The sequence below is a fragment of the Saccostrea cucullata genome, unplaced genomic scaffold, assembly GCF_032062105.1.
Source record: "Saccostrea cucullata isolate Sc308-1 unplaced genomic scaffold, CSIRO_AGI_Scuc_v1 ctg205, whole genome shotgun sequence".
Taxonomy (NCBI): domain Eukaryota; kingdom Metazoa; phylum Mollusca; class Bivalvia; order Ostreida; family Ostreidae; genus Saccostrea; species Saccostrea cuccullata.
This window is the reverse complement of record NW_026936671.1, coordinates 522,206-550,022: the sequence shown is the minus strand read 5'-3', so window position 1 is coordinate 550,022 and position 27,817 is coordinate 522,206. Positions and strand designations below refer to the sequence as shown.

The 27,817-nt window shown below is 35.0% G+C and overlaps 2 protein-coding genes and 1 long non-coding RNA gene across 4 annotated transcripts in view; 2 read left to right on the top strand and 1 right to left on the bottom strand.

Annotated features, from left to right (window-relative positions):
* LOC134246238 (WD repeat and HMG-box DNA-binding protein 1-like) overlaps positions 1 to 16,875 on the top strand; it is a 50,426-nt gene extending 33,551 nt beyond the window's left edge. The window contains 1 exon segment of the mRNA XM_062728568.1: positions 16,712 to 16,875. Coding sequence (XP_062584552.1) covers positions 16,712 to 16,828 — 117 coding nt within the window. The 3' untranslated portion in view covers positions 16,829 to 16,875.
* Positions 43 to 6,406, top strand: LOC134246236 (uncharacterized). The gene is made up of 3 exons (XR_009987596.1): positions 43 to 903; positions 2,264 to 2,452; positions 4,840 to 6,406. It is a non-coding gene; the product is annotated as an uncharacterized LOC134246236 (long non-coding RNA).
* Positions 16,843 to 23,390, bottom strand: LOC134246237 (uncharacterized). 2 transcript variants are annotated; one of them, XM_062728566.1, is made up of 4 exons: positions 23,255 to 23,390; positions 18,300 to 18,630; positions 18,085 to 18,199; positions 16,843 to 17,982 (listed from the first exon to the last, which is right to left on the bottom strand). In XM_062728566.1, exons 3-4 carry the CDS (start codon positions 18,183 to 18,185, stop codon positions 17,301 to 17,303), a joined length of 783 nt encoding a protein of 260 aa, XP_062584550.1. In that variant the 5' UTR covers positions 18,186 to 18,199; positions 18,300 to 18,630; positions 23,255 to 23,390; the 3' UTR covers positions 16,843 to 17,300. The 2 variants fall into 2 exon arrangements, with proteins under 2 accessions (XP_062584550.1, XP_062584549.1); XM_062728565.1 differs by lacking the exon at positions 23,255 to 23,390 and having other exon boundaries at positions 18,300 to 18,815.
* Positions 23,391 to 27,817: the final 4,427 nt, after the last annotated feature.

Below are 27,817 nucleotides of genomic sequence, written 5' to 3'. Positions count from 1 at the left end.
TAATAGCTCATACACGTTTTTTCTGATAGCTAAAAATATTGGTATATTATGAAAAAGTTTGACTGAAATAATTTCGAACTTATAAAATCTTGTCATTTGATATAAAAAGAAATAAACTTCCAGCTATATTTAATTGTTTTTTATATAAAACAAGTACATGTATGTGAGAAACCTTTCAGGAACAAGTTGTCTACTATAGCCAGCCAAGCCTTTACTGCATATATGTGCACATTTTTAGTTGATGCATCTAAAAGATATAGTTTTGATTCGGTGTTTCTTTGTTTTCTTTTTATTCAAATAATTTTAAAATGTGATGATGTACACAACAATAAATAGTACCTAGTTTAGAGGATTTTTTCGCGCTTGTTTGTAAACAACGCGCGGCATTGTGGGAAATAGGAAGGTACTAAAGACGCGATGTACTAAACACTTATTTGACCTGATTCAAATTTGTCTGTAAATGTTCCAAACAATTGAATTTTTGTATAGCATATGCCTCGAAGTCATAAAGTCTGTACATAAGTAATTTAAAATACTCAATATTACCATTTAATTAAAAATTAAAACGTCAGGTAAATATCAGGTCTCTAGTATATCCCGTTTTTAGTGTGCCCCTTCGAGTCGACGTCGGACACATGTTTGTCATGGTTTACAAACTGAAAATAGAATGATTTGTGAAGTTGAACATTTTCTCACAAAGAATCCGTTTGTAGACATGCACACTCATTTAATCTGGAGCTACGAAGTACTTTGTCACTTCTCTGGAACATTATTCTAAGCAGAATTATCAAGGATGAACACTCTTGACTCTGCTTCGGATTCCCCAGTGATAATTGTATCGAGTGATGAAAGAGCTGACGGCGACATTTTAAAGTATGATTGGCTTGGACCATTGGAATGAAGGTTAGAATATTTTTATTTATACTTAAAATTTACACTACTGATTACATGACAGTGACGTACATTGAATGATGTTATTAGAAATACACAGACACACCGATATATTATCTGTTTTACAGTTCAGACGCTCTCTGTTTGCCTTGTAAATCCCCACAGCTTTATATTTTATTTTTTTTAAATTTGAGGATGTAATTTCAACAGTCCTAATATGTTCTACGGTGCGACCGTTGGGGCGAGCGCAGTTATTTACTATCAAAAACCTTTACACAGCTTTTACTTGCACTGCCTCAGTTCAGTAAAATAAAAAAAAGAAAGAAGTCACTTCCCAGGCATCGGGATCGAGATTCCGAACTTTTCGGAAGTCTCCGACAAAATCTGAAAAACTCGAGCCGTTTAAATGACGAAAGTATGACGTCAAATAAAAAGTCCTGTTGACTTAGAACGCAAACGATAATTTTGTGGCATGGAGATTGCATTAAGTCGTTGTTTGTAATTTTTTTCAAGTAAGTTGTTGCTATGTTTTATCCACCATGTTGCTATGCACCGCAAAGGATTATTGGGAGTTGGAATTTTTTCACGCGGTGAGATAAAAATTTCTTGGAACAATGTGCAGATTTCAACCTGAATTTCCTCCGTTCGTACACGTTAGTCTATTGAGCTCGCTACGCGAGCGGCGCTTCGCGCCGCCTCGCTGCGCTCGCTACTATCTATCATAGTGATCATACTCTATAATTCAAACTGCACTTAATGTTACAGAATATATTCAACTAATTATATATTGACAGTGTGACTGTAAGGGTGAGGGCAGATACTTATTTAGTTTTAATTTAGATTGTGCTTGTCAAGCCGCATTTGACATTTGGTGCATCCATGCTCAATGTTCACACTGAGAGTTTATTCAAATGTTTAATTCGAATGAATTCACTGCTCGTTAAATTACTTCCCATTAGCTCCATGTGAACATGAGTAAGGATAGCTAATTCAAATTAAATAGAAATGAATTTTGAATGTAGCTTAAACATGTTAAAGAAGCTAAGCACTGTGTGTCCAAAGTATACTGCGGAAAAATTGTGTGGAGCAATGTGCAAGTCACAATCTTCTTTTGCCAAGGTGTTATCATAAGAGCTCGCATTATGGGCAGGGATTTGTGCTGCTGTCTGGACTCGCTATAAATAGATGTTCTCAAAAAGTCTTAATTATTTAATATCATACTTTACTGACAAAAAAGGACAAATATCTCAGTTAAATTGCAAAAGAAATTTGTTTAAAAAAATTGAAATAATAGAAAGTTTGCATTTTTGTTTGATAAGACTGCTGTAATGGTTTAATGTTTGTTTATTTGCCTTAATCATACATTTTTCAGTCATTTCATGGTGCCACCACTTGGGATGGTATTAGCTGCAAATATAGACTTGTACTCAGCACTTATTGCCTTTAAGAAGTATGAGATCCATTTTGTGCTAACACCTACCGTGACACAGAATCTTGGTTTATGCAGTCTCATAGGAGTAACCTGTCTAAAGCATTTAGCAATGGGATTGGAACCTGCGACGTAAGGTTCAGCTTCTTATTGATACTTTGATTTATAATATTTATTTGAGAATTTCACTCATTCACATACTTAGAGATGTTGATATATATTGTTGAATAGCATCAATTTAGACCTTTAATTAGCTAAGTAAACATGTACTGTGAGGTTTTTAAGGTCTCATTCATTTTATATGCCAGATGCATGTTAAGGAACATAACTGCATAAATGTTTTTGTCTTAAATTTGAAGCTTTTTACTAATATAGAGATATGTTAGTTTTAAACCTCTTCAAATTAGGGTAGACCTTTACTTTAAACTCAGCAATGTGAGTGTGTTGTGTGAACTTGTGTTAGCGAGACAGTGTGTTGTATGAATTTGTGTTAGCAAGGCAGTGTGTTTTGTGAACTTAATTGTGTTAGCCTGACAGTGGGTTGTGTGAATTCTTGTTAGCTTGACAATGTGTTGCGTAAACTCGTGTTAGCGGGACAGCGTGTTGTGTAAAATCGTGTATAAAGTGTAAGTGTGACAGTGTGTTGTGTAAACTCGTGTTAGCTAGACAGAGTGTTGATTGAACTCGTATTAGCGAGACTTCGTGTTGTGTAAACTGGTGTTAGTGAGACTGCGTGTTGTGTAAACTGGTGTTAGCGAGACTGCGTGTTGTGTGTATTCTTATTAACGAGACAGCATGTTGTGTGAATTCGTGTTAGCGTGACAGTGTGTTGTGTGAACTTGTTATCCTGAAAATTTGTCGTGTGAACTGGTGTTAGAGAGATAGTGTGTTGTGTGAACTCGTGTTAGCAAGATTGCATATTGTGTGAACTCGTGTTAGCCAGACTGCGTGTTATGTGAACTCGTGTTAGCGATATTGCATGTTTTTTGAATTTGTGTTAGCGTGACAGTGTGTTATGTGAACTAGTGTTAGCCTGACAGTGTGTTGTGTGAAATGGTATTAGGATGACAGTGTGTTGTGTGAAATGGTATTAGGATGACAGTGTGTTATCGCAACAGCGTTTGGTGCGAACTTGTGTTAGTGAATAGTGAGACAGCCTGTTTTGAGAATTCGTGTTAGCGTGACAGTGTGTTGTGTGAACTCGTGTTAGCCTGACAGTGTGTTGTGTGAAATGGTATTAGAATGACAGTGTGTTGTGTGAAATGGTATTAGGATGACAGTGTGTTATCGCAACAGCATTTGGTGCGAACTTGTGTTAGTGAATAGTGAGACAACCTGTTTTGTGACTTTGTGTTAGCGTGACAGTGTATTGTGTAAACTCGTGTTAGCGTGACAGTGTATTGTGTAAACGCGTGTTAGTGAGACTGCGTGTTGTGTAAACTCATGTTAGCGTGACAGTGTGTTGTGTGAATTCATCTAAGCGTGACAGTGTGTTGCGTGTACTTGTGTTAGCTAGACAGTGTGTTGTATGAACTGGTATTAGCGAGACTGCGTGTTGTGTAAAACTTGTGTTAGCGAGACAGCGTGTTGTGTGAACTTGTGTTAGCGAGACAGCGTGTTTGTGAATTCGTGTTAGCATGATAGTGTGTTGTCTGAACTCGTGTTAGCCTGATATTTTGTTGTGTGAAATTGTATTAGCGTGACAGTGTGTTGTGTGCTAGTGTGACAGCGTGTGATGCGAACTTGTGTTAGTGCGAAAGTGTTTTTCAGTGTTGTGATGGCGAGCTGTGTGATAGCCTAATGGCGTCTTTTGTGTCGGTAAGATGGCACGCTTTTATGAAAGTGCTATTGAGCTTTAGCAAGTGGCCCTATCTGGACACGCCTTATTATAATTGATCAGTTCTCAGATATACAGTGAATTACCGGTACTATTGTCACCATGAAATCAGCATTTACAGTTGCAATTACCTAGTTAGTAATCATAAGATATTGGTTTGTCAGTTTTAAAATTATGGTGTTCCAATGATGTGAAGTTGCAGTGTGTTAGCATGTTAATTTCAACAGACTGCCACTCCAATGCAGCTTTAAACAACACGCTGCTGTGTTAACACAAAACAAAATATCATGCAAACACAACTTTAAACAATCTGTTGAGAATTAGCTTCACTGCATGTTGGATTCAGTGTGCTGGCATATTATCACTGACGTACATGCTAGCACATTGTCACCTCGTGCTAGTATGTTGTCATAAATACTCTAGCACATTATCCTAAACCCACTAGTGCATGATTACTTTGCACTTGTATGTTGTCTTATTAGGGGATAGCATAAATGACTGCTTTAATTGGTGTAAACTTCTTTTAATTGATGAAAGAGTACATTAAAATTTACAAATTATACACAGAAAATGTGACAATATCTTATCTCTCAATTTGATAATCTAATTTATAATCTCATGAATTGCACTTTTTATTAGTAAAAGAATTAAAGATTAAAAAATTTCAATTTCTTTTGGATAGGTGTGACTCATCTGAAGACTGAATTTTGATACCAAGCATGACCATGATTTGCCAGAAGATCATCTGTTTGGATGTGACATGGAATAAACAGCATAGTGAAAATAAGTCAAGTTTTGGTTTGTGAAGACAATTTTTAAACACACTGTGTATCATTTTTAAATTTTGATTTGACAACATAAATCCACAAATATGAACATATCAATTGCTCTCAGTTTTTCAAGTGAAATAGTTTTTGTAACAGAAATACATGTACCAGTAATTACATTGGAATAAATGTTATTTTTAAATATAATAATATTTTGTTTGTGTAGCATGTTGACCTCTTTATTAAGGTCTTCCCTTTCAAAGTTTAGACTTACTTATTCTAATGATTAAGATAGATCCTCTGTCTTCAGCAGGAATAGAAGATCTTGTAATACATGTATGTGTATTTTTTACAGTATAATGTAAAAAAAATTGTTATTTTGGCACATACAACTATTTAAAGGCATAAACATGTGTATGATTCCAAGGAATTCAGTACATAGGGCATGTACATGTAGTTTTCTAAAACAAGATTGAAGAGATGTCCAGTCGCATTTCAATGTCAACTGCAAAACTGTGCCTGTTGCATATTTATTAGCCCATCTGAGCTAAAGGAACCAGTAAATTTTTTAAAAACATAATTTTATCCATTATCATCATTGTCTAAAATTTCACAATATCATTTTCCAGAACCAAAATGAAACTTGGCACAGAGCATCCTTAGTGTAGGGGATTCAAATTGTTCTTATGCAGGGCAATACCTTCAAAGAGATTTGTTTCTTTAATGCTGTAAATGTATTATATTTAGCTTGTACAATATTTGGTGGAAATTGACTTTTGAATAAGTTAGCGTAGATATTCTTATTTATGTTTATGTACAAGACTTTTAGCTTTGTACTTGATTTAGTGATTGCTGCATTCCGCCAAAGCCGCTAAAAAAGAATACACAGCCATATGTAATATGTTTACAATATACCTTTCAGAGAATTTTACACTCCTATTGAGGTACCACCAGTTGCTAGTGGAAAGCTTCAAATTCGAAACATACACAACACATTTCTGTACGTTTATTATAAAAGTATTGTTCTACTTACTGATTGCAACTAATGAAGATTGTTCATCATTATTGTAAATACATTTGGATTTTTTGAATTATTATATAATTTGTTTATTTTATTTACCTAGTTATATTGTATATTAAATGATTTTAAAGCCATTTTTAAGATGGTAATGTAGCAAAACACTTATGTTTCTGTAGTATGACACGTTTCACAAACATGATATATCCGATATAAAAAGTCATAATATTGGAAGTTAAACTGTTGTGGATACGATTTCAAGAATGCTGTTAGAGAGAGTACCCTTTAGACCTCATGCTCACACCAAATTAAAGAATTCAAGTAAGGGTTTCTGAGACAAATCGAAAAAGAGAATGTTAGCAAAGTTGACAATCTAGACAGAAACATTTAATCTTTTGCTTATCGCTAGGAAGGAAGACCCACTCGTTGCTTTGCAACGAGCTTTGCTCTAGTTATTCTTATTTTTCTTCCTGGGAAAATTTTGTCCGCGAGTGATCTTGTAAACTACACATCCGACTTAGGTAAAACCTTTTTAGGGTTAGTAGGGATGTTATGTAGATTTGCCGAACGAAGGTCATTTTGCGCGCACGTGCTTGCAAGAGCGCGCACGTGCAACACGTGAAATGACCAATATTATGGATATTGCTGTAACTTTTCTTTTTCTTGATGAATTTTTTTGAAACTCATAATGTAAGGATACATTAGTAGTATAGACAAGATGGCATGGTCAAAATAGCAAGATCTCACGCGCATGCACGTGCGCTTTGCTCTGATTGGCTGAAACTAAAGTCTCAATATCTTTCTTGTTTCTTGTCATAATCTTTTGAAATTTTGGACATAGTACTACATTACGAAGATCTACAGCATAGTATATAAAATATTTCATGAACGCATGCGCATGCGCACGTGCTGCAATCTGATTGGCTGAAACTTTATATGGTTATATCTCCTTTGTTTTTTGACGAAATGCTTTGAAATTTAAAACATAGTCATGCATTAAGATATCCTAAAATATGATATAGAAAAAATTCATGAAATCACGCACATGCACGTGTGCTGCAATCTGATTGGCTGAAACTTTATATGGCTATATCTCCTTTGTTTTTTGACGAAATGCTTTGAAATTTAAAACATAGTCATGCATTAAGATATCCTAAAATATGATATAGAAAAATCTCATGAAATCACGCGCCTGCACGTGTGCTGCAATCTGATTGGCTGAAACTTTATATGGCTATATCTCCTTTGTTTTTTGACGAAATGCTTTGAAATTTAAAACATAGTCATGCATTAAGATATCCTAAAATATGATATAGAAAAACTTCATGAAATCACGCGCATGCTTGTGTGCTGCAATCTGATTGGCTGAAACTTTATATGGCTATATCTCCTTTGTTTTTTGACGAAATGCTTTGAAATTTAAAACATAGTCATGCATTAAGATATCCTAAAATATGATATAGAAAAAACTCATGAAATCACGCGCATGCACGTGTGCTGCAATCTGATTGGCTGAAACTTTATATGGCTATATCTCCTTTGTTTTTTGACGAATTGTTTGGAATTTTAAAATATATAGTCATTCATTTAGATATCCTTCAATACGATAAAGATAAAAATTTATGAAATAACGCGCATGCATGTGTGCTGTAATCTGATTGGCTAAAACTTCAAATGGTTATAACTCCCTTGTTTTTCTACCAAACAGGATGGGATTTAGAACATCGATAAATAAAAGGGCCGGCCCGGGACTCCTACAAGAAGATGTAGTCATTATGTACGTGCTTGCACGTGCGTGCACGTTAAATGAGTAAAATTAAAAATACACTCGAATGAGTGAATTTTTTAATACTTTTGGATTAAATGCTTTGATATTAAGTATATTAAAATTTGAGATAGTGTAGACAAGATAATATGGTCGTTATGCACATGAACACGCGTGCAATGCCTATTTTTAAATATATTTTGTATTTTTCTGGGAAGACCTTGATTAAGTCTAGCTTCCATAAAGTATTTCTTATCTAATAGAGATTACAGGGAATATGGAACCAAAAGGGAGTTGGGGAGCGTTTGGGGAACATCTGTAACAGTCCCCGTTACAATTAGCACTAGTTTCCATTCATTTTCTTCACAACCCTTGCACATACCGAAATGAGATGAATATATAGGTCAAGTTCTGTTTTGGATAAGGTCGCGCCATTTTTAACAGAGTTATGCCCCTTGGACTTATTAGCTCTTCTGAGCCAAAGGCTCAAAGAGCTAATGCTATGGCCATTTGTGCGGTGTGCTTTAACTTTTTAGAATATGGGCCATAACTAAAGAACCCTTTGGCCAATCAGTACCAAATTTGCCACAGGGTATCCTTGGCCCAAGGGCTACCATTTATACTAAAATAAGGGTTGGGACCCTAAAACAAGGGGAGATAATCAGGAAAACAAAACCAAAAGTACTAGTTGCTAAAAAATCTTCTTCTCCAGAACCGCCAGGCAGATTTTCACCAAACTTACACACAATGATCAGGATATGTTGAAGATTAAAAATTGTTCAAGGCATGACCCTGGGGCAAAGGGCGTGGTCTCAAGGTCACTTTAAAGTTGACCTAAATTTACAATTAATAAAAATGTTTATATTTTGCTTACTATAAGGACTAGGATTATCAAATCTTGTAAGTTGATGCATCTTAGGACTTCACATCGTGTTAACTCAAAAGTGGGTCACAGTGACCTACTTTTTAAATTTTGCGGGCATTTGTTTTCAAATTGATTTGAAGGCATATTTTGGACACTTTAAGGCCTATGATCATGAAACTTAGTCAGTTGATGCATCTTGGGTCCTTAAACAACGTCAACTTAAAAGTAGGTCACCATGACCTACTTTTTGAACTTTATGACTTAACCTTTTTAAAACATTTAATCCCATTATTTCAGGCACTCAAAGGGTTAGAATCATCAAATCTTGTAAGTTGCTGCATCTTGGGACCTTAAAACATATTTAAGAAAAAGTAGGCCACTGTGACCTACTTTTAGAATATTGCTGGCATATGTTTTCAAATTGTGTAAAAGGCATATTTTGATTACCTTCAGACCTAAAATCATCAAACTTGGTCAGGAGATGCATCTTGGGACTCTGAAAAATGTCGACCAAAATGTAGGTCACGGTGACCTACTTTCGGCATTTTATGGCTATATTTATGTATCTTAGGTATTTATTGGCTTAGAATCATCAAACTTTGTGAGTTGATGCATCTTTGGTTTTCGGAGAGTGACGACCAAAAATTAGGTCACAGTGACCTACTTTCGACATTTTTTTGGCTATATTTAAATATCTCCGGTACTTATTGGCTTAGAATCATCGAACTTTGTGAGTTGATGCATCTTGGGTTTTCGAAGAGTGACGACCAAAAATTAGGTCACGATGACCTACTTTTGACATTTTATGGCTATATTTAAGTATCTTCGGTACTTATTGGCTTAGAATCATCAAACTTTGTGAGTTGATGCATCTTGGGTTTTCGGAGAGTGACGACCAAAAATTAGGTCACGGTGACCTACTTTTGACATTTTATGGCTACATTTAAGTATCTGCGGTATTTATTGGCTAAGAAACATCAAACTTTGTCAGTTGATGCATCTTGGGTTTTCGGAGAGTGACGACCAAAAATTAGGTCACGGTGACCTTCTTTTGATATTTTATGGCTATATTTAAGTATCTCCGGTACTTATTGGCTTATAATCATCAAATTTTGTCAGTTGATGCATTTTGGGTTTTCGGAGAATGTCGACCAAAAAGTAGGTCAAGATGACCTACTTTTGAATATCTCAGATATTTATTGGCTTAGAATCATCAAACTCAGTCAGCAGATGCATCTTTGGACTCTGAAAAATGTCGACTAAAATGTAGGTCATGGTGACCTACTTTCGACATTTTTTGGCTATATTTAACTATCTCTGGTACTTACTGGCTTAGAATCATCAAACTTTGTCAGTTGATGCATCTTGGGTTTTCGAAGAATGTCAACCAAAAATTAGGTCACGGTGACCTACTTTCAACATTTTATGGCTATTTTTTAAGTATCTTAGGTATTTATTGGCTTAGAATAATCAAACTGTGTCAGTTGATGCATTTTGGGTTTTCCAAGAATGTAGACCAAGAAGTAGTCCTAATTGGCTAAGAATCATCAAACTTTGTCAGGTGATGCAACTTTGGTCTTAGGATACTTAGGGTTAGAGGCTTCAAATACAAGTGATAGGTTGTACAATTTATCAGAAGAGCGATTCAAGGCCCTTGGGCCTCTTGTAAAAATTCCAATTATTTGCAGTTTCCGTTCATTTTCATTGCAGAGGTTGCACTTAATGAAATGAAATTTAGTATAGAGATATATAAGATGAATATCTAGGTCAAGTTCTGGTTTTAGTTACGATCGCGCAATTTTATACAGAGTTATGTCCTTTTAGACTTTGAAAAATTCCAGTTGGGGGGGGGGGTGCATAAGTGTTTTACAAACATCTCTTGTGACATGTATGTGGGGAGAGAGGACCCACACTGAAAACTCATAATTGAACTTTTGTATCTTGAATATTGAGTTACCAATATCTTGAATACGCTCGATTTGTCAAATTTAGATTTAAATCCCAACCCTCTATTCTATATAAAGTGTCTTTTGCCTAGATATCACATATCCTGGGATATTTCTCAATGTTTTTTTTTTTTATTGCTTCCCTTGAGTTTGAGATAAGTGAGCTTGACATATAAAATCATGCAAACAACTATTGTGGCATCTTTCCTCATATCTCTCTGGACATAACCTGAAATACCCAACCTTTAAACCTCTGTAGATTTAATTTTCACCAGAAGATTAAATTTTGTTTGTTTATTGCAGTGTTTAAGAATCTTATTCACACCTAAAAAAAAAAATATGCTGAAAAAATTCATAGAAAAATCAAATGGCTGGCACATATGCAAGGTTGTAGGGCTAATTTTAAACAACTCAAACAAGCCAAAGGAGAAAACATGAAAATGTCATTTAACACAGGAAGTTTAACTAATGTTTGCGGTAAATGCACTGCATTGTTTTTTGAGACAAAGTGAAAGGTACTTTAATTGTATATTTTTGCAAAAATGACGGTGCAAGCACTTATCTGTAACCTCTATAGCAGTATTTTTGAGTGAAAAAAAAGATGAGCAAGCTAGTGTATATTGAATCTTACTCAGATAGGAAATTTTCAAGGACTTTGCCCAAGATTAATATTGAAAGTCTGGCACAGATGGAAGACACAAACAGGAAGGATTACTTGAACTTTAAATTAATGGATTTCAATGAATGAGTCAAGCTAGGTATTTCTAGGGTTTTTAGCTCACCTCAATGAAGATGGAGAGAGGGGGGGGGGGGGGGGGGGCTTATGGATTCCCTAGGCGTCAGCGTCAAAGGTGAAGGTTTTTGGAGCCTTTTCTTTTATAATAAGCCAATGATCTAATTACATATTTATGATGAAGAAAGGTGCTTCTTCCAAAATGATCAATTTCATGGCCCATGGGTCAGAGGTAGTTGAAGGTGGGGGGGGGATATATATTTTGAAACTGAATAATTGCTTTGAAATCTGCTTTTAAGTAGTAATTAAAACCCCCGCAAACGAAGTTTGGGGGGGTATATAGGAATCACCTTGTCATTCTGTCCGTCTGTCAGTCTGTGCAATCATGTCCGGTCCATATCTTTCTTACAGAGGGACACTAGAATCTACTACTCCACACTAAGATTGCCCATGACCTAAGGGTGTGTCATGACCTTGACCCAAGGTTATTTGGGGAAGTTCAAGGTCACTGGAAGAAAAATTTCATAATTCGTGTCCGGTCCTTATCTTTCTTATGGATAAACTTGGTAGGTTGTCATTTCACACAAAGGTTGCCCATGACCCAAGGGTGTGTCATGACCTTGATCCAAGGTCATTTGGGGAAGTTCAAGGTCACTGGAAGAAAAATTTCATAATTTGTGTTTGATACATATCTTTCTTATGGAAAAACTTACTTCTGAAAAACCCAGCGGGGGGTATTTTGTCCCGTTTGGACAGTTCTAGTTAATTTTTTTTAATGATGAGTGCAGGTGCCTTTTCAAAAATTGGAAATATGTGGCCCCAGGGTCAGTGGTTCCTTTGGGGTGGGACTCTACTGGTTATTGGAAACTGTATCTGCATTTTTAAACCCCCGCAAACGAAGTTTGGGGGGGTATATAGGAATCACCTTGTCCGTCTGTCCGTCCGTCTGTCTGTCTGTGCAATCGTGTCCGGTCCATATCTTTCTTACCGAGGGACATTAGAATCTACTACTCCACACTAAGATTGCTCATGACCTAAGGGTGTGTCATGACCTTGACCCAAGGTCATTTGGGGAAGTTCAAGGTCACTGGAAGAAAAATTTCATAATTCGTGTCCGGTCCTTGTCTTTCTTATGGATAAACTTGTTAGGTTTTTATTTCACACAAAGATTGACCATGACCCAAGGGTGTGTCATGACCTTGACCCAAGGTCATTCGAGGAAGTTCAAGGTCACTGGAAGAAAATTTCATAAATCATGTTTGATACATATCTTTTATAGATAAACTTGGTAGGTTCTCATTTCACCCAGAGATTGCTTATGACCTAAGGGTGTGTCATGACCTTGACCCAAGGTCATTTGGAGAAGTTCAAGGTCGCTGAAAGAAAAGTTTCAATATTCGTGTCCGGTCCATATCTTTCTTATGGATAAACTTGGTAGGTTTTTATTTCACACAGAGATTGCCCATGACCCAAGGGTGTGTCATGACCTTGACCCAAGGTCATTTAGAGAAGTTCAAAGTCGCTGAAAGAAAAGTTTCATTATTCGTGTCCGGTCCATATCTTTCTTATGGATAAACTTGGTAGGTTTTTATTTCACACAGAGATTGCCCATGACCCAAGGGTGTGTCATGACCTTGAAACGAGGTTATTTGGGGAAGTTCAAGTTCACTGGAAGAAAAATATCATAATTCGTGTCCGGTCCATATCTTTCTTATGGATAAACTTGGTAGGTTCTTATTTCACACAAAGATTGCCCATGACCCAAGGGTGTGTCATGACCTTGACCCAAGGTCTTTTGGGGAAAGTTCAAGGTCACTGGAAGAAAAATTTCATAATTCAAGTTAGGTCCATATCTTTCTTATGGATAAACTTGGTAGGGTTCTCATTTCACTGAAAGATTGCCCATGACCCAAGGGTGTGTCATGACCTTGACCCAAGGTCATTTAGAGAAGTTCAATGTCACTGGAATAAAAATTTCATAATTCGTGTTTGATACATACATGTATCTTTATTATGGAAAAGCTTACTTCTGAAAAACCCAGCTTAGGGTATTTTGTCCCGTTTGGACAGTTCTAGTTTTCTTTGTTTGGCAGATCTGCATCTGGGTATTTTAAAGTTTTCAGAGTAAGCATGCTAAGTATAGAGTTATGATTATCAATTGTGCCTCTTTAAAAATTGTGAATTTCATGGCTTCTGGTTTAAAACACAACCAAATTCAATTGTTTGAAAGTTGTTGCATAATACTCTGGTGACCTATAAGACCTGTGGACCTCTTGTGTTTTTAAATTAACAAAGTTAAAAATAATTTTCCTTGTTTATGTATAGAATTGAAGATTTAATCTCCACTGATCAAGTGGATTTAGAGGAATTCGGTGATTGCTGTGGCAGATTCAATCTCCACTTATAAAGTGGATTTACAGGAAATCAGCGTACACTGTTGTGTCTTTTATAGAATTTTTCTCATAAATCAATAATTTTATAAACAAAATGAAAAAAAAATTTTAATTAAGGAAGTTAAAGATACTTAGTTTGCAGAAGAAAAAAAACATGCTTAGAAAAAAAATTGCAAAAATCAATTTAAGTACATATTATAATTTTAATACAGTGAAAACTTCTCTACCTGACACCTGAACAATTCATTTACCTGTAAACTCAAATCTTTTTTCACACCTATTTTAATATTTTCAAAGGTCTATACACTGTGCAATCTTGGATTAAGACAGGTTTTACTGTATACATTATTGTTAAAGTAAGACAATCTTTATGAAAGATTTAATAATTCAAAATCAAAATTCTGAATATATTTTTAAACAAAAATTAATTGTGGGATCAACATTCATTAATTTTATTTGATCAACCAACAACCCCAAATGAAAATATTGAACCTGACTTGTACAGAGGTAAAAACTGAAGTTGATCTGCTGAGGTACAGTATGGACACCATTATCAGAAAGGCTTTATGAACCTAAATATGGTGAAAATGGTGTCTTGGTTATCAGACATCATAACAAAAATTAGCTCAGACAGTTTAATCTTCCAAGAAACTATGATTATTATACAGGAGAGTTAATTGATTACTCCCAAATGAAAAAAAAATTACCACCCAATTAGAATAAACAGATTTACAAACAAATTAAAGATTTCTGACTTTTTTGGTTGAAAATTGAACTGTTTTTGATTATGACAGGAGATTGGTTTCATACACAAGGGAAATCATTGTCCTTTGAATGTTTCTCCAGCCTTTTAAAAAAAAACCCTGAAAATGATCCTTTTCTTCCCACGTTATTAAAAGGAGATCAATTCACATTAACCCACTCGTACATTTCCCCTCCTTTTGTTTCTTCCCACATTTGCAATAGAAAAGTTGATATAAGGAAAATATCAGCATTTATTATTATTTTTTTTTCTTTTAATTATTAGATATTGATTGAGTGATACAAAGCTGATATAAAAGACCGACTTCTTAATAATTTATGCTGTATATATCAGGCATCACGTCAGACTAAGGAATGTTACTTTTACATGTACCTCTGTATTCAGAAGGTTTATAAGATCTTGTCATTTATGATTTTATGACAATCATGCAGGGTTCGACACTAACGGTAGCCCGCTGGCCCGGGACAACTGAATATTGAGGTCGGGCTACCAAACATGCCTTTAAACTTGCCCTGCAAGGCTACTAAGAATTTTACTAAGTACTCACTCAGAGCAACAAAATTACACACATTGTATCTAATAATTATTAAATCAATTTTCAAAAATGTTTTATCATCATAATTATTATTTTTGTATGTCAAAATTTTAAAATTTAAAGGTGATTCGAAATACCCTAAATGATTATATATGTGTACTTCTTCGAATAGAAAAATGTCTAAGGTACAATCATAGAGTGACATATAATTTTTACCCAAAATACAGCCAAAATGCAGGATTTGGCATCTCTATTTTCAAAATTTTCCGGGGGAGGCCCCCCGTACCCCCACCAGCAGGAGGGGGAGACCCCCTCCCGCACCTACCCCCTTCGTCGCTTCGCGACTCGACCACCAGCCTTCGGCAGCTGGACAACTAATACATGAACAGGGCTAGTCGAAATTAGAAATGGCTAGCCCTGCTGACAACTATGGTTTAAAAGTTAGTGTCAACCCCTGTCATGTATATAAATGAAACAGTTCACTGTATTATTTCCATAAAAATAGAAGAAAATTGCATGTGATCAAATTTTCTTGTTAATAATTTTCAGTTGTCAATTATCAAATATCCAATATTAATTTAAACTTTTTCTTATAATTCATTAATTTGTAACACCCCCTTCCCAATATATGATATTTGTAATCATCTGATCAATTCCTATATAGTTATTGACCCTCTGTTGTATGTTGCATCTTTAGTGTTAGTATAACACTCAGTGTCTGGAACAAGTTGAATGATATCACACCATGTTAATTTGATAAAGTAGCACTGGAAAAATATTTTGATTGGAGGAAAAAAAAGAGCTCTTCTTCGTGCTAGTATTATATTGACTGGCTATGTCATATTCTGTGTGAAATTTCTTTCTTTCCCCTTAGCAAATCAACTCAGTAATTAAATATCAAAACGAACAATCCACCTTTCTGGATGTATTTATCAGTCATTTCCCTGTAACTGTTAATTTGAAATGTCTCCATTTTCCCAATTTGACAGAAAGCATAAAGGGGGATCTTGCATTCAGCTTTTCCTAATGAATAGTAATGACTTCATTCGCCTTAAAAAAAATTTGTCTTGTTAAGATATCGGTTAATAATTGTGGTCAATGGAGTTTGCCTATTTTCCCTGTATTCAGTCAGGGGAAGGTGGTTTTTGTAAGGCTTAGCCTGTAAGGCTCACCTGGGATCTTGGCTAATAAGGTGTCCAAATGTCTATAGCATGTCTTCTATAGTTTTTGTATTAAAAAGGGCAAAATCCTTTCTTATGTGATCATGAAGGTAATTTATGAAATGTAGAACTACTTTAAATTACATGAAGGAAGAAAGGAAGATAGGAAAAATTTGGAATAAACTTAAAAGAAACAAAATATTATGTATCAGTGGATATTTATATTATGGATATTTGGGTTAGTTTGGGGCCACATCAGAGGATGAAAGTTTTGTGTAGTGATACACAGGATTTCATTCAGTGGTTTAAGAGAAGTTGTTGATGAGATGGATACCCCAAAGCATAACAGAAGGAAGGGTGGAAGGACATACAGATGGATGGACACCCTGATCACTATATCCCTTTAAGCTGGAGGGTACAATGAATCAATTTCATTGAAAATTGATTTAAACTTTATATTTATATATGACCTTGAGGCTAACAAGGTCATTGCACATTGGGCAAGGTCACCAGGATTCCCAAGGTGGGGCTATATTTGTGTGAGATAAAATCCATTCAGCCGAGGTCATTGTCTCTTTGTGCTGTATATGCTATGTATGCTTGTTTCAGGTATGGATCCAGAAAGCTAAAGAGGGTGATAATAAGAAGAGGAAGCGAGAAGAGGAGGAGGTCCCCCCCAGAAAGGTCAACCCCAAGCTGGCAGGCTTCGCTTTCTCTAAAGATTAACAATAGAACTCGACTATCATTTTATATTCTATTTATTAATAAAATTTTTATATAAAAACATGTCCAACCATTGATGGTGAAATGTAAGTCAAGCACAAAATGGCTATTAATGACTTAGGCATGTGAGAGTGTGATGTCAGAAATGCATAGGAATTGTTGCAGTATGAATATTGCTGATATGCAAGTTATGTTTTAAAAACTAGTTGGAAAGAGTTTACAATGTTACAAGGTATCTTTTTTAAATACAATGAACTATATGTTTCAGTACATATATAGTATTGAGAAAATTGTTTCAGTGACACTGAAGTGTAAACACTGATTCTTATTAAAAACGGATAAAAAACTTCTAAGTGAATACATGTATTGTGTTGCTGTGATGACAAGCACATATTTTTACTTTAAGTAGTGTATTTAAATTGCACTGTCATGGATTCAAAGTGGTGTATATTCAAATGAATAAATTGTCACAATGTTAAGGATTCCTATCACTATTAAAGGCAACATTTTCAAACACAATATTGTTACTTTTGTATGCTTTTATAATAGCCTCTGACTTGGCAAACTGTGGCTGGGTTCTTTCAAGTGTCGATTCTGCGCATGCCACCTGATAAGAATATCGACGTAATGTTTTTGTAGCAGTGACGTAATCCTCCGGTAATTTCAAGTTTGCACTGTTTGGAGAAGAACTACAAATACTTTGAGGATAAGAATTGTCACTTTTTGAATTTAAAGTCTTTTCGTTTTTTAGTTTCTGGAGATCTTGTTCGTTGATTGACTTCATTACGTCATCAGTAAGGCTTTCAATGGAAGCGATATGACGTAATGATGTGTCTATGGAGTATACAGAATCTCGTGGAGAATATCCATCACAATGATACTGCAAGTTTGAGGCATCCTCGTAATTTGACGAAGTTTTATTATTGTTTTGACTTGCATTTGAGTATTCACTTTTAACAATCAAACCACCATTAACTGGCGTGGAATTCTGACTTGCAGACGGACCGTTTCCTGTATTTGTGTTGTAGATGACGTGATTCACATGTTTTGGTGATTCTTCAATCTGTCCCATGTTCACATAAGCTTGTCGTTTTAACCTTACCGCTCGCATGGCCTCCTCCTTAGCTTTTAGGAATTTCTTTATCTTCCTGCGGTCTCTGGAAAGGCAAAAAACCAAACGGCAGATATACAACATGTATAAAAGTTTAGATAATTTCTGTACTTATTTGTCTTTGTATTGAGTAAAAGTACTACCCTACCTGACGGCCTTAATTGCGGAAACTATACAGATGAAAAGAAATAACCCGCCAAAGAAAACGATGGAGAAGATTGCAGCGAAATCTTGCGATAACGCTGCCATTTTACAACAATTCTCTGCAATAGAAATAACATTAAGAATTTGTGCATCCAAACCGATCATACCAATTGATTGCTAGAAAAATGCTTTATGTCAAGTCTGTACTAAAGATAATACCTGTTATTGATTTCCCAGAAATGCCAGGTTCCGAGCTGTGCACAAAAAGTAATCATTTTCAATTTCCATATCTTGAAATTTTCAAGTCCTTGATTTAAATAAATCCATGTTTTTGTATAAAATCGAGCAAATTTCACTGCATATCCTACCCCACAAAGGGTATAACATCACACACAATTGTACAATAATAATTCATCATTGTTGGATTGAACAATCTAATTCGCTGCTTCATCACAGTAATTGGCAGGATGAGTTAATGCGCCATTTCATTGAGGCATGGTAGTCCATTGTGGTACATTGGCACATGGGGACTTTAATTGGCTTGATGCATCTGGAAATAAAAAGCAGGAACAGTATATTAGCACTTTATGGGGCATTTGCAGATCTATTGTACATCCCATGTGACTCCATCGCTGTTTTTAATTTTGTAGAGAGGCTGTTTACACGCCATGTTATTTTGAATTAAAAGCACAGATCTGTTTTGTATTCTTTATCAATAGGAGGTGAACATATTGCAGCGACCTCAGAGAAATTGAAATGGTAGATAGCACCTTCTGTTATGTATTATCACTGTGTGGTTAAAGAACTGTATGGATGCAGTATTCAGTGTTCATAAATCGCAGCAAAGAACGATTTCCAGTAAATAATTTAACGATCTTTTACGACTTTTAAAGGTATAGACGAAGCTAGGAAAATTGGCTAACCGGCAATAATGGGCTTCCGAATTACTTGCTCTATGTTCAGGAACCTTACATTATGAATAATACAGAGACAACATAGACCCTAAGAAACAAATGTGTTTGTGAAACACTATGCGCCCGGCGGCAACAAAGTTCGAAAAAGCTATTTTTAGCATATATAGGTCACATTCTAGATCACAAGGTCATTGACCATGGTGTCAGTTTAAAGAGCTTAATTAGTGGAGTATGCATACCAAATACTTAGTCTCTATCTCTCCCTGTTCAAAAGTTATGGCGAATGTTCAAAAAAGATTTTTTTTTTGGTATGTGGTTCAAGGACATAAGGTCATTGACCTTTGTGTCATTTGAAAGAGTTTATTTGATGGAGTATGGATACTTAATATGAAGTCTCTTTCATGGTTCAAACGTTATCGCGAAGGTTAAAGTTTGCAGACAAACAGATAATCAGACAGACAGGACAAAAACAATATGCGCCACCTATCTATCGATCCGGCCGCATAAAAGTACAAAAGTGTTTGCTTTTCAAAAAATGTCTGCGATACAGTAGCTGTTGCGATGGCATCTGCACCAAGCAATGTAACTATTTGTACATGACGTGTATTTTTTTCATGTCATATAGTTACAGTTACTACAAAAACACATTCAAGATATTTTTTGTATTTGTTTAAGTATTACAGATTTTTTTTCACTCATATGGAGACGCCACCACTTGCCGATGGATGTTTTACAATGTAAAATTTACAATTTCAGATCAGGCTTTAAATATACATTATGGGAAAAAAAACCATGAACTATGCTTGCATATTATCACATATTAAATTCTCAATGAACTTTTTCCTCTCTTTAAAAGCTAAAAAACAAAATTTTGCCATATCATTTAACACTGCATCATTTCCATATATAAACATATTCACAGTGTTTTTATAAAATCTTAAGTGTTTCAAAATATTAATTTTCTATTTCCGTTATTTATGCTACAGTTTACTCTAATATCCATATATAATTCACAATTTTCTACAAAGTGACTTTCATTTTCAATAACATTTTTATTTGCTATTTGACAGAAGAGACAAAATCTATTTTCTCTAGGGATACCTTTAAATCGACCATGTTCAATTTCCAAACAATGACTAGAGGTTCGTAGTTTACAAAGTGATTCTTTAAAAGATACATTGTTTATGACATCTAGATACATGTACCTTTCTGGTTCAAAAAGAATTTTGAATTTACAATAAAAATCCAATTTACTATAAGAGCTTAATGAGGAGTGCCATTCTTGCATATAGTTATCCTGGACTCTTTGTACAAACTCTTTTAAAAATAATACATTATCCCCTACACCTTGATAAATCCATACATAGTGGAATCCATATCTAAATAACATTGACTTTACCTCTGATGCCCAGTTACCTCTAATTCTACCTACATTATTTAACTGAAGTAATAATAAGTAACATCTTTTTGGGTATCTATCATCATCCATATAAAGTATCTTTAACCAATATGAAATGAATTTCTTAAAGTACTGTATCATCAGAGGATATCTCCCTAATTCTCCTAATACAACTATTTCAGGTGTATTGTTCTTTAGTCTTAAAACTCTTCTACAAAACTTTGTATGTATACATTCAATACATTTAGATAACTCATACCCCCATATTTCAGCACCATAAGTCAAAATAGGTACAATCATTCTATCAAAAATACAAAAGATTTGTTTATATGATGCATTGTACATCTTCATAAATTTATATACAATAAACAATGCTTTTTCTGCTGACACACACAGAGACTTCTTTGTCAATTCCCATGACATTGTACTTGTAAAATATAACCCTAGGTATTTATAAAATGCTACAATTTCAATTTCTCTTCCATCAAAAAACCATTTCTCTGTACTTTTCGTTATACCCCCACGTCTAAACACCATGATCTTTGATTTTTGTAAATTAATGTTCGACCCGGGCGCATAAAAATACAAACAGTGTTTGCTTTGCAAAAGATGTCTGCGATACAGTAGCTGTTGCGATGGCATCTGCACCAAGCAATGTAACCATTTGTACATGACGTGTATTGTTTTTTTCATGCCATATAGTTACAGTTACTACAAAAACACATCTGACGAATGTTTTTGTTTGTATGCTGTTTAACGTCCCTTTCGAGATTTTTTCACTCATATGGAGGCGCCACCCCTTGCCGATGGAGAGTTGCAAATTTTGCCCTATGCTCAGCACATAGCATCATTGAGTAGGGATGAATCTTTTTCGTGCCAACACCCACTGCGACACAGGGCCTCGGTTTACTAGTGTATGCTTGGTCTCAACTCCTTACTTCGCGACTTAAGAGCAAACGCTCTTACGGATACCAACTTTAGAATGTAGGTCAGGTCCACAGTCTAAAGAAAGTCTTTTGGAGTTCATCCCTGATCACCCAAACAAATTGGTTACTTTAACTAGAAACGTAATAGATCTAGCAGGTTCTGAGCAATTAGATACATGTATCTCATGCAAAGACCCAGGCGTCGTACCTGTATGGTATGTCGATGCCCGAGTTTTACTATTATAATTTGTGCTTGTTTGTTTTGTAAATTCATTATTGATGGTACATACCTATTGACCATGACGTATTTATTATTTAAAGAATAAAACTTTTTTCTATTTCCGTTATTTATGTCCTTGAACATATTTCATATATTCGTCTTTTATCTTTTTGATTATTTATACAAGTATTGATTCAAGGTAAAAATGTTGGGGGAAAATATCGCACATCAAAGCCTTTTTCTTTTGTGTTGCATGTATAAAACTGCGAGACAGTCGTGTATGCTTAAAATTGATCACAAGCTGACAGCTCCCTTATTTGTAAAAAGAATGTTCTGAATGGGCACACAATCGCAACAAGGGGACTTATTAATTTATATCTGTGCAATGTGTGCAAGTAGCTTCGTTTTTATAGTCATATTGAATTTGTTAGGGGGAGATAACTATCATATTGTAAATTTTGCATTTATACCTCCCTCTAGTAAATTCAAAATTTACAACATGATAGTCAGATAAATTTTTATTAATTTTTTTTGAGATGCTTTGATCGCAGAAAATTCCTGATCACTTATTCCTATAGTAACATTTCTGTACATATATGGTTCAGTAAGTCTCGATGTGTAATATTTTGCAAAATTCACTGGAATTTAGTGTGAGTAATGTCTCAGAAAGATGATTTTTTGACAATTTATTTAAAGAAAATGTATTTGCAGTTTCGTGCCAAGTTCCAATAAATCGTGAGTATATGACGGATATAGATCGGTCCCCCACGGATGTTTTCTATTTCATTCTTGACGAATAAACAATTTTCTTTTTGTACTTTTTGGAGTAGAAGTGGCAACTGAATTTGAAATTTAGTAGGAACTACATACTTTCACTTTGCTAATCCAATATTCCAAATAAGCATTAATACGTCTCTTGCAATGAACCTTGCTTATGGCCGAAAAGAAACATCATTAGAATATTAACCTCTATCTTTGATGTATTTATAAGTTCTTTAACCAGTTTGCTAACTTATCCAATTCTGAGACCAATACCTGACTTCAAATCTTCAATGCAAGAAAATGTACATTTTCGCCAACGGCCTTACCTTCTGAAGTAGTGGAAATAAAACGATTTTAAGTAGGCCGAATTTCCGTCACGCAATATTGATAATCGTCTTTGACAGGAGATTAATAAAAACGATATATTTGTAGTCGTATTCTTGCCTTTTGTTCTTCAAGCGAAGGTAATTTAAACTAGAAATGGAGTCCAAACAAATCCTGCCGATTAAGGATCCTTATTAGCATACAGTGTTAGACGGCATGTAGAAATTGTAATGGAATTCTCAAATTTAAAAAATATATAAGTAGTCCTATTGTTTGTGAACAGTGAAAGATATTCCAGAAATGTGCGTTCCGGGAAATTCCGATTGTTCTAAATCAATTAAGTTGCGCATTCTCCATTTTTACAAGTGAATTCTGGCTGCCAAATTAGTAGAAATTCTAAGGTGCATTCTTCACAGCATGCTGATAAGGCATGGGGATGTTTTTGTAATGATTTATTCACAAAGAGTCATTAAGTTAAGCTATTCTGGGATTAAAAATCGATATCTATATAAAATAATAAAAAAAAAAAACCATTAGTATATCTATCCTTCTAGCCATATCTGCTATAGAAAATTTTATTCACTAAGGGAAAGTTTAATGAATATATAAGTAAAAAAAAAATTACTTACCTGTATCCCAAGCGATCAGAATCCTCAGGCAGAGTAGAACCATCTGTTGCTATCGATCTAAGGATTGCAATAACCACACACACTATAGAAAAACAGCTCTAGATTCTCTACTTAGTTTATATTGATAATGTATGATAATCAGCGACACATTGCAGAAGATTTTCTTTTTCATGCATATAAATTATTTTTTTTTTGTTCAAGTAATTTGTTGTGGGCGAGATTCTGTTGTTGGTGACGTCATGACATGGAAACTGCAATGACACGTCATTTTAAGGACTTATTATTGCTCATTGGAATTTCAAAATTTTATTGTCTTTGAAGACTTCATAAATATTGTCAATGAGGAACACCAGCATCCTTTTATTATCTTTTTTAGAATACTTTTGTTTAGAATCAGAGTGATTTTAATCCGTCTTTATGTAGGACGTATATGTTATAGTGTTCACATCCGTCTGTCTGTTAGCTTTTTCGTATCTGGCTCTTAACTTTAAATACTGTAGATTGCCACATAGCGAAATTAAAACCATCGTGATTATTTGCCAAATTGGCAAATAATCACGATGGTTTTAATTTCGCTATGTTCGCGTTTTATCATTTTTCTGTGAAATTAAACCCATTGCAAATGTTTTTTAGTGTTAAAACTTTTAAATAATTATACAGTACGTAGTTCTTGAGAACATGTCAAAAATGTGAAAAAATTATCAGAAATTCGGTTCAGGTGAGCTTAAAAGCAAGAAGTAATTGGATGTTGCAGGAATATTGTGGGTCATCTCTTAATTTTCGATGGGGTACTGCACATATTTAATTATAGACACATGATCGGGAAATAACAGGTCATATTAATTTTTCAATATCTAAAAACTGTCTTATATACAAAACAAAATGAAAGTCTTTGCAATACATATAAATTTAATGTCACGTTTTACAATCAATGTCAAAACAATTTTAGATGAAGTTCATATATTGCAGAAGTTCGCTTAAAAATATAACGGTATATAATTCTGGAATCACAGGAAATAGAGAAGCCGTGAAGCTTAACACAGTCTTTGTCTCGATATCTAAAAAAAACGTTCCTTTACTTCGTGGTTGTCATGTTTTCGCTATTCAGTTTAATTTTTCGAAACTTGCGTAATATCTTCATTTTATATATAGTGAATTCCTTCTACTACTTTCAAAGGCAAATTTAAATATCCGTTATGTGATCGAAAAAAAAAAATATAAGTAGCATAAGGAAAAGTTTTTATTAAAAATTTCTGCTTCAAGTAGCTAATGTCGAAAATGATGATCGGTTTCGTGTAATCGACGGAATATTTAAATCTGCTATGTATAAATGAGATTTTCCCAAACTGCTCTGTTTTACAAACGCTTTTGCAATAAAACACTTCTTGCTCCCATGAACCCAATGTTATTGTAAGTACTTAATTCTCTTAACTTTTCCCGTTCCATTTTCCCCTACCATTAACTCTCCCTCCTTAACAACACACACGGGGACTGGTCCATGTATCCCCAGGTCAGGGATGATGTACCTCAGAAATCGACCGTCCCTATCCAGCATGTGGATCTTGTCATTGTGACAGTCAGTGATGATGATATGATGCATGCTGTCTGTTGTAAGGGAGGCGATTCCATTAGATTCTTTGTTCCCTGTATAGGAGAACCTGAATATCCCGTACTTGTCCACGACTATGAGGGCCCTTTTATCCCAGTCAGCCACACAAATGTCGCCGTTACCATTCTCCACCACGTAAACTGCCCACTTAAACAGAGGCTGGTACTCTGAGTCGTACTGGATTTCCTGGAGCACGTCCCCAGAAGTACTGTACCGGACGACCTTTGACTCTTTTTTGTCTGATGTATGGAGACAGACCAGGAGGTTCCCTGCAGCTGTGCATGTTATTCCTTTAGGCTTCCACTTCCCGGTATGGAACAAAGTGTTTACTTCTCTATTATTTATAATCCTTACAGTATTATTTTCAGGATCAGAGTACACTATGTTCCCTTTGTCCAGGGTCAGGTGTAGACCATATGCCGAAATGGTGACAGTGTCGAGGAGACGCCCCTGGAGATCGAAAAGCTTAAGTTCTTTTACACCATACGCACCTGTCCACACCTTGTCGTCGCCGAGAGGGACTACGCTGTACAGGCTGCCATGTATACTGTGAACTGGAAACTCTGTATCGAAGGTGAAGAGGACGGTAGGTACATCTAGAGCTCGGCGTGGTGGTTGGACTGGGTCCTCTATTTTCATGTCATCAATGGAAATTTTGAATGATTCTAATGTCTCTATGTAACCAAAGTAAGTTGCAATATAATTTTTATCCAATTTGCAAGGTTGAAAGAATGCGGGTCGAGTTTCTTCTACAGAGGATGGAACCTGCAGGTTTTCAATTTCAAGTCGAAGTTCCATTAATCCGGAAACATCTTTAGATTTTGACAAACTAAAGGCTGATTGTTTCAGGCTTTCTATCTTATCTAGAATCTCTTTAAATTCTTTTTCCTGCTTGAGTAATATAGTTAGATTCTTTTCTTGCATTTCGTCCATGTCTTTGTGAAATTTTCTCTATTTTTCTATCTCCTGATGCCTCTCTTTCGCACGGGTTGTAATTTCGTCTTTTGACTGTTGATAGAACCGTGGAAGAGCTTCTATTCTTTTTCTGGTATGATCGAGAATTGTTTCCAGTTCTGATTGCACAGACTGTAAACGTTCATTTTCCTTCGCAATAAAATCTGATAGTTCGTCGGCTTTTTCGGATAATTCTGAAATCTCATGAGTCTTGTGTTTTATAGTCACACACAGGATGCAGATTGGAATGTCACAATTCTTGCAGAAGGCACTACATTGTTGTTGGGGGTGGGCGTGACATTTCCCTCCCTCAGTTTTATTTAGTTCGCTGTATTTAACTACATCATGATCGTTTTCAGATTTCAGAAGCATATGGGGCCCAACACATATAGTGCAGAGTTTTACGGTACATCGTCTGCAGGTAAAGGCGGCCGGATTCTGACAGACGTCGCATTCTAAGTAGTGCTGTCCTTGGTCGAGATTGGAGGAAGCCATTCTTTAAAATTTCAAACATACCTAAGAAAAATCAAAATGTTTTAGACAACGATTTCATCATAAAAATGTTCATATAATTTTGAGATTGCCAGGTGGTTTAGAATTTTTTAACTCAACTTAAAGCTGGCCGAAGATCCTTTAAATTTCAGAAGTAGGCCCTTATCTAATTAACGGGTCATTTTCAAAATGAAGCAGCACACAATGAAATTGTGTACATCAGCTGAACATAAAACATCGAGAAATGCTGTCGCAATTCTTTGATATTTATATTTATATTATTATCGAAGGACTTTAAAATCATTGTAATTTTGATAATTTTAGTTGACTTTTTAAAAATATACAAACCTTGATATATCTAATCCATATTTAAATGCATGCATTTCCCAAGGCTTCCCGAGAGCTTTTCAAACTTGCATAAAACATTATGTTTATATGAAAAGATTTTACAAAAGGGGCCAGCGTTAATTTGGAGTTTCACAATTGTTTGTGGAAAAAAATAGAAATTACATATTATTTTTTTTTATTTAGTTTAAAATCATTGCATTGATTGATTTTTTTTTTGGGGGGGGGGAGGAGGGTTAACGTAACCCTTTTTATGAATTATGCATGGATTTCACCCTTACATGACCTCTTTTGTTGAAAGGCAGCTTTTAAACACTTAAGGGGACAGATATCTCTTTACATCCTGATTTTTATTTTTTTTTTCTCTGGCACGGCGTTAACTTCCGGTAAGAGTACTTACTGTAGCTTAGTCGGTGTTTGACACCGGATAGGGCTGTTTGATATTTCAAAAATTACAAAAGAGGAAGAAGAAATAGAACGCATTGTTACATGGTTCTTTTGTTGTTGTAAGTTGAAAAGACTGCATCTGTGAGTTTCATAAAAATACGTAAATAAATGGCATAAATGTCTTGATGACAATTGCTATGGAATGCATTTTTTATTGAAAAAAAAGTAAGACCAAATCGGCATATTTTTTTGGTCGGAAACAGTAATTTCTCTCAAACATACACTCATAGGTAACATTAAACAAAAATGTTTAACGCTATACAGTCTAATGCTAAGCAAAACAAAACAAATGTAAGGTTCAGAATTCTCTGTGAGGTCCGCCGCTTGCCTTTCCTTAAAAGTTAGGTTTGTTCCCGTAACCATCCAACTTAATCCCAGGGAAGTCCGCTATATATTCCTTTTTAAATATCTTATTTGTGTATTTTTTCAATTATGCTTTGTGAATTGAAGTTTCAATATAATTATTTTGCCCTTCAAGGTTTCTTCAATTCTTGCGAAGAAAATTCTAATCAAATTCAATTTTAAGAATTTTTTTTTTATATCTTTCTTTTAGTTAGGAACTTGTAAAAAAAAAATTACTTGTTATAAAATGTGCATGATTCATTAATTGACTTTTTATTGGATTTTTAATATAAAGAGACAATTATCTAAAATAACATAAATATTTGAGGGCGGGGGTGGCTGATCAAAGACATTTATCAGGGCTGTTCTCTACA

Coding starts and splice junctions, on each gene's coding strand:
- LOC134246237 (XM_062728566.1), bottom strand. CDS start 18,185: ATGGCAGCGTTATCGCAAGATTTCGCTGCAATCTTCTCCATCGTTTTC. Junction 17,983..18,084: donor TCCGCAATTAAGGCCGTCAG/GTAGGGTAGTAC, acceptor TTGCCTTTCCAG/AGACCGCAGGAAGATAAAGA.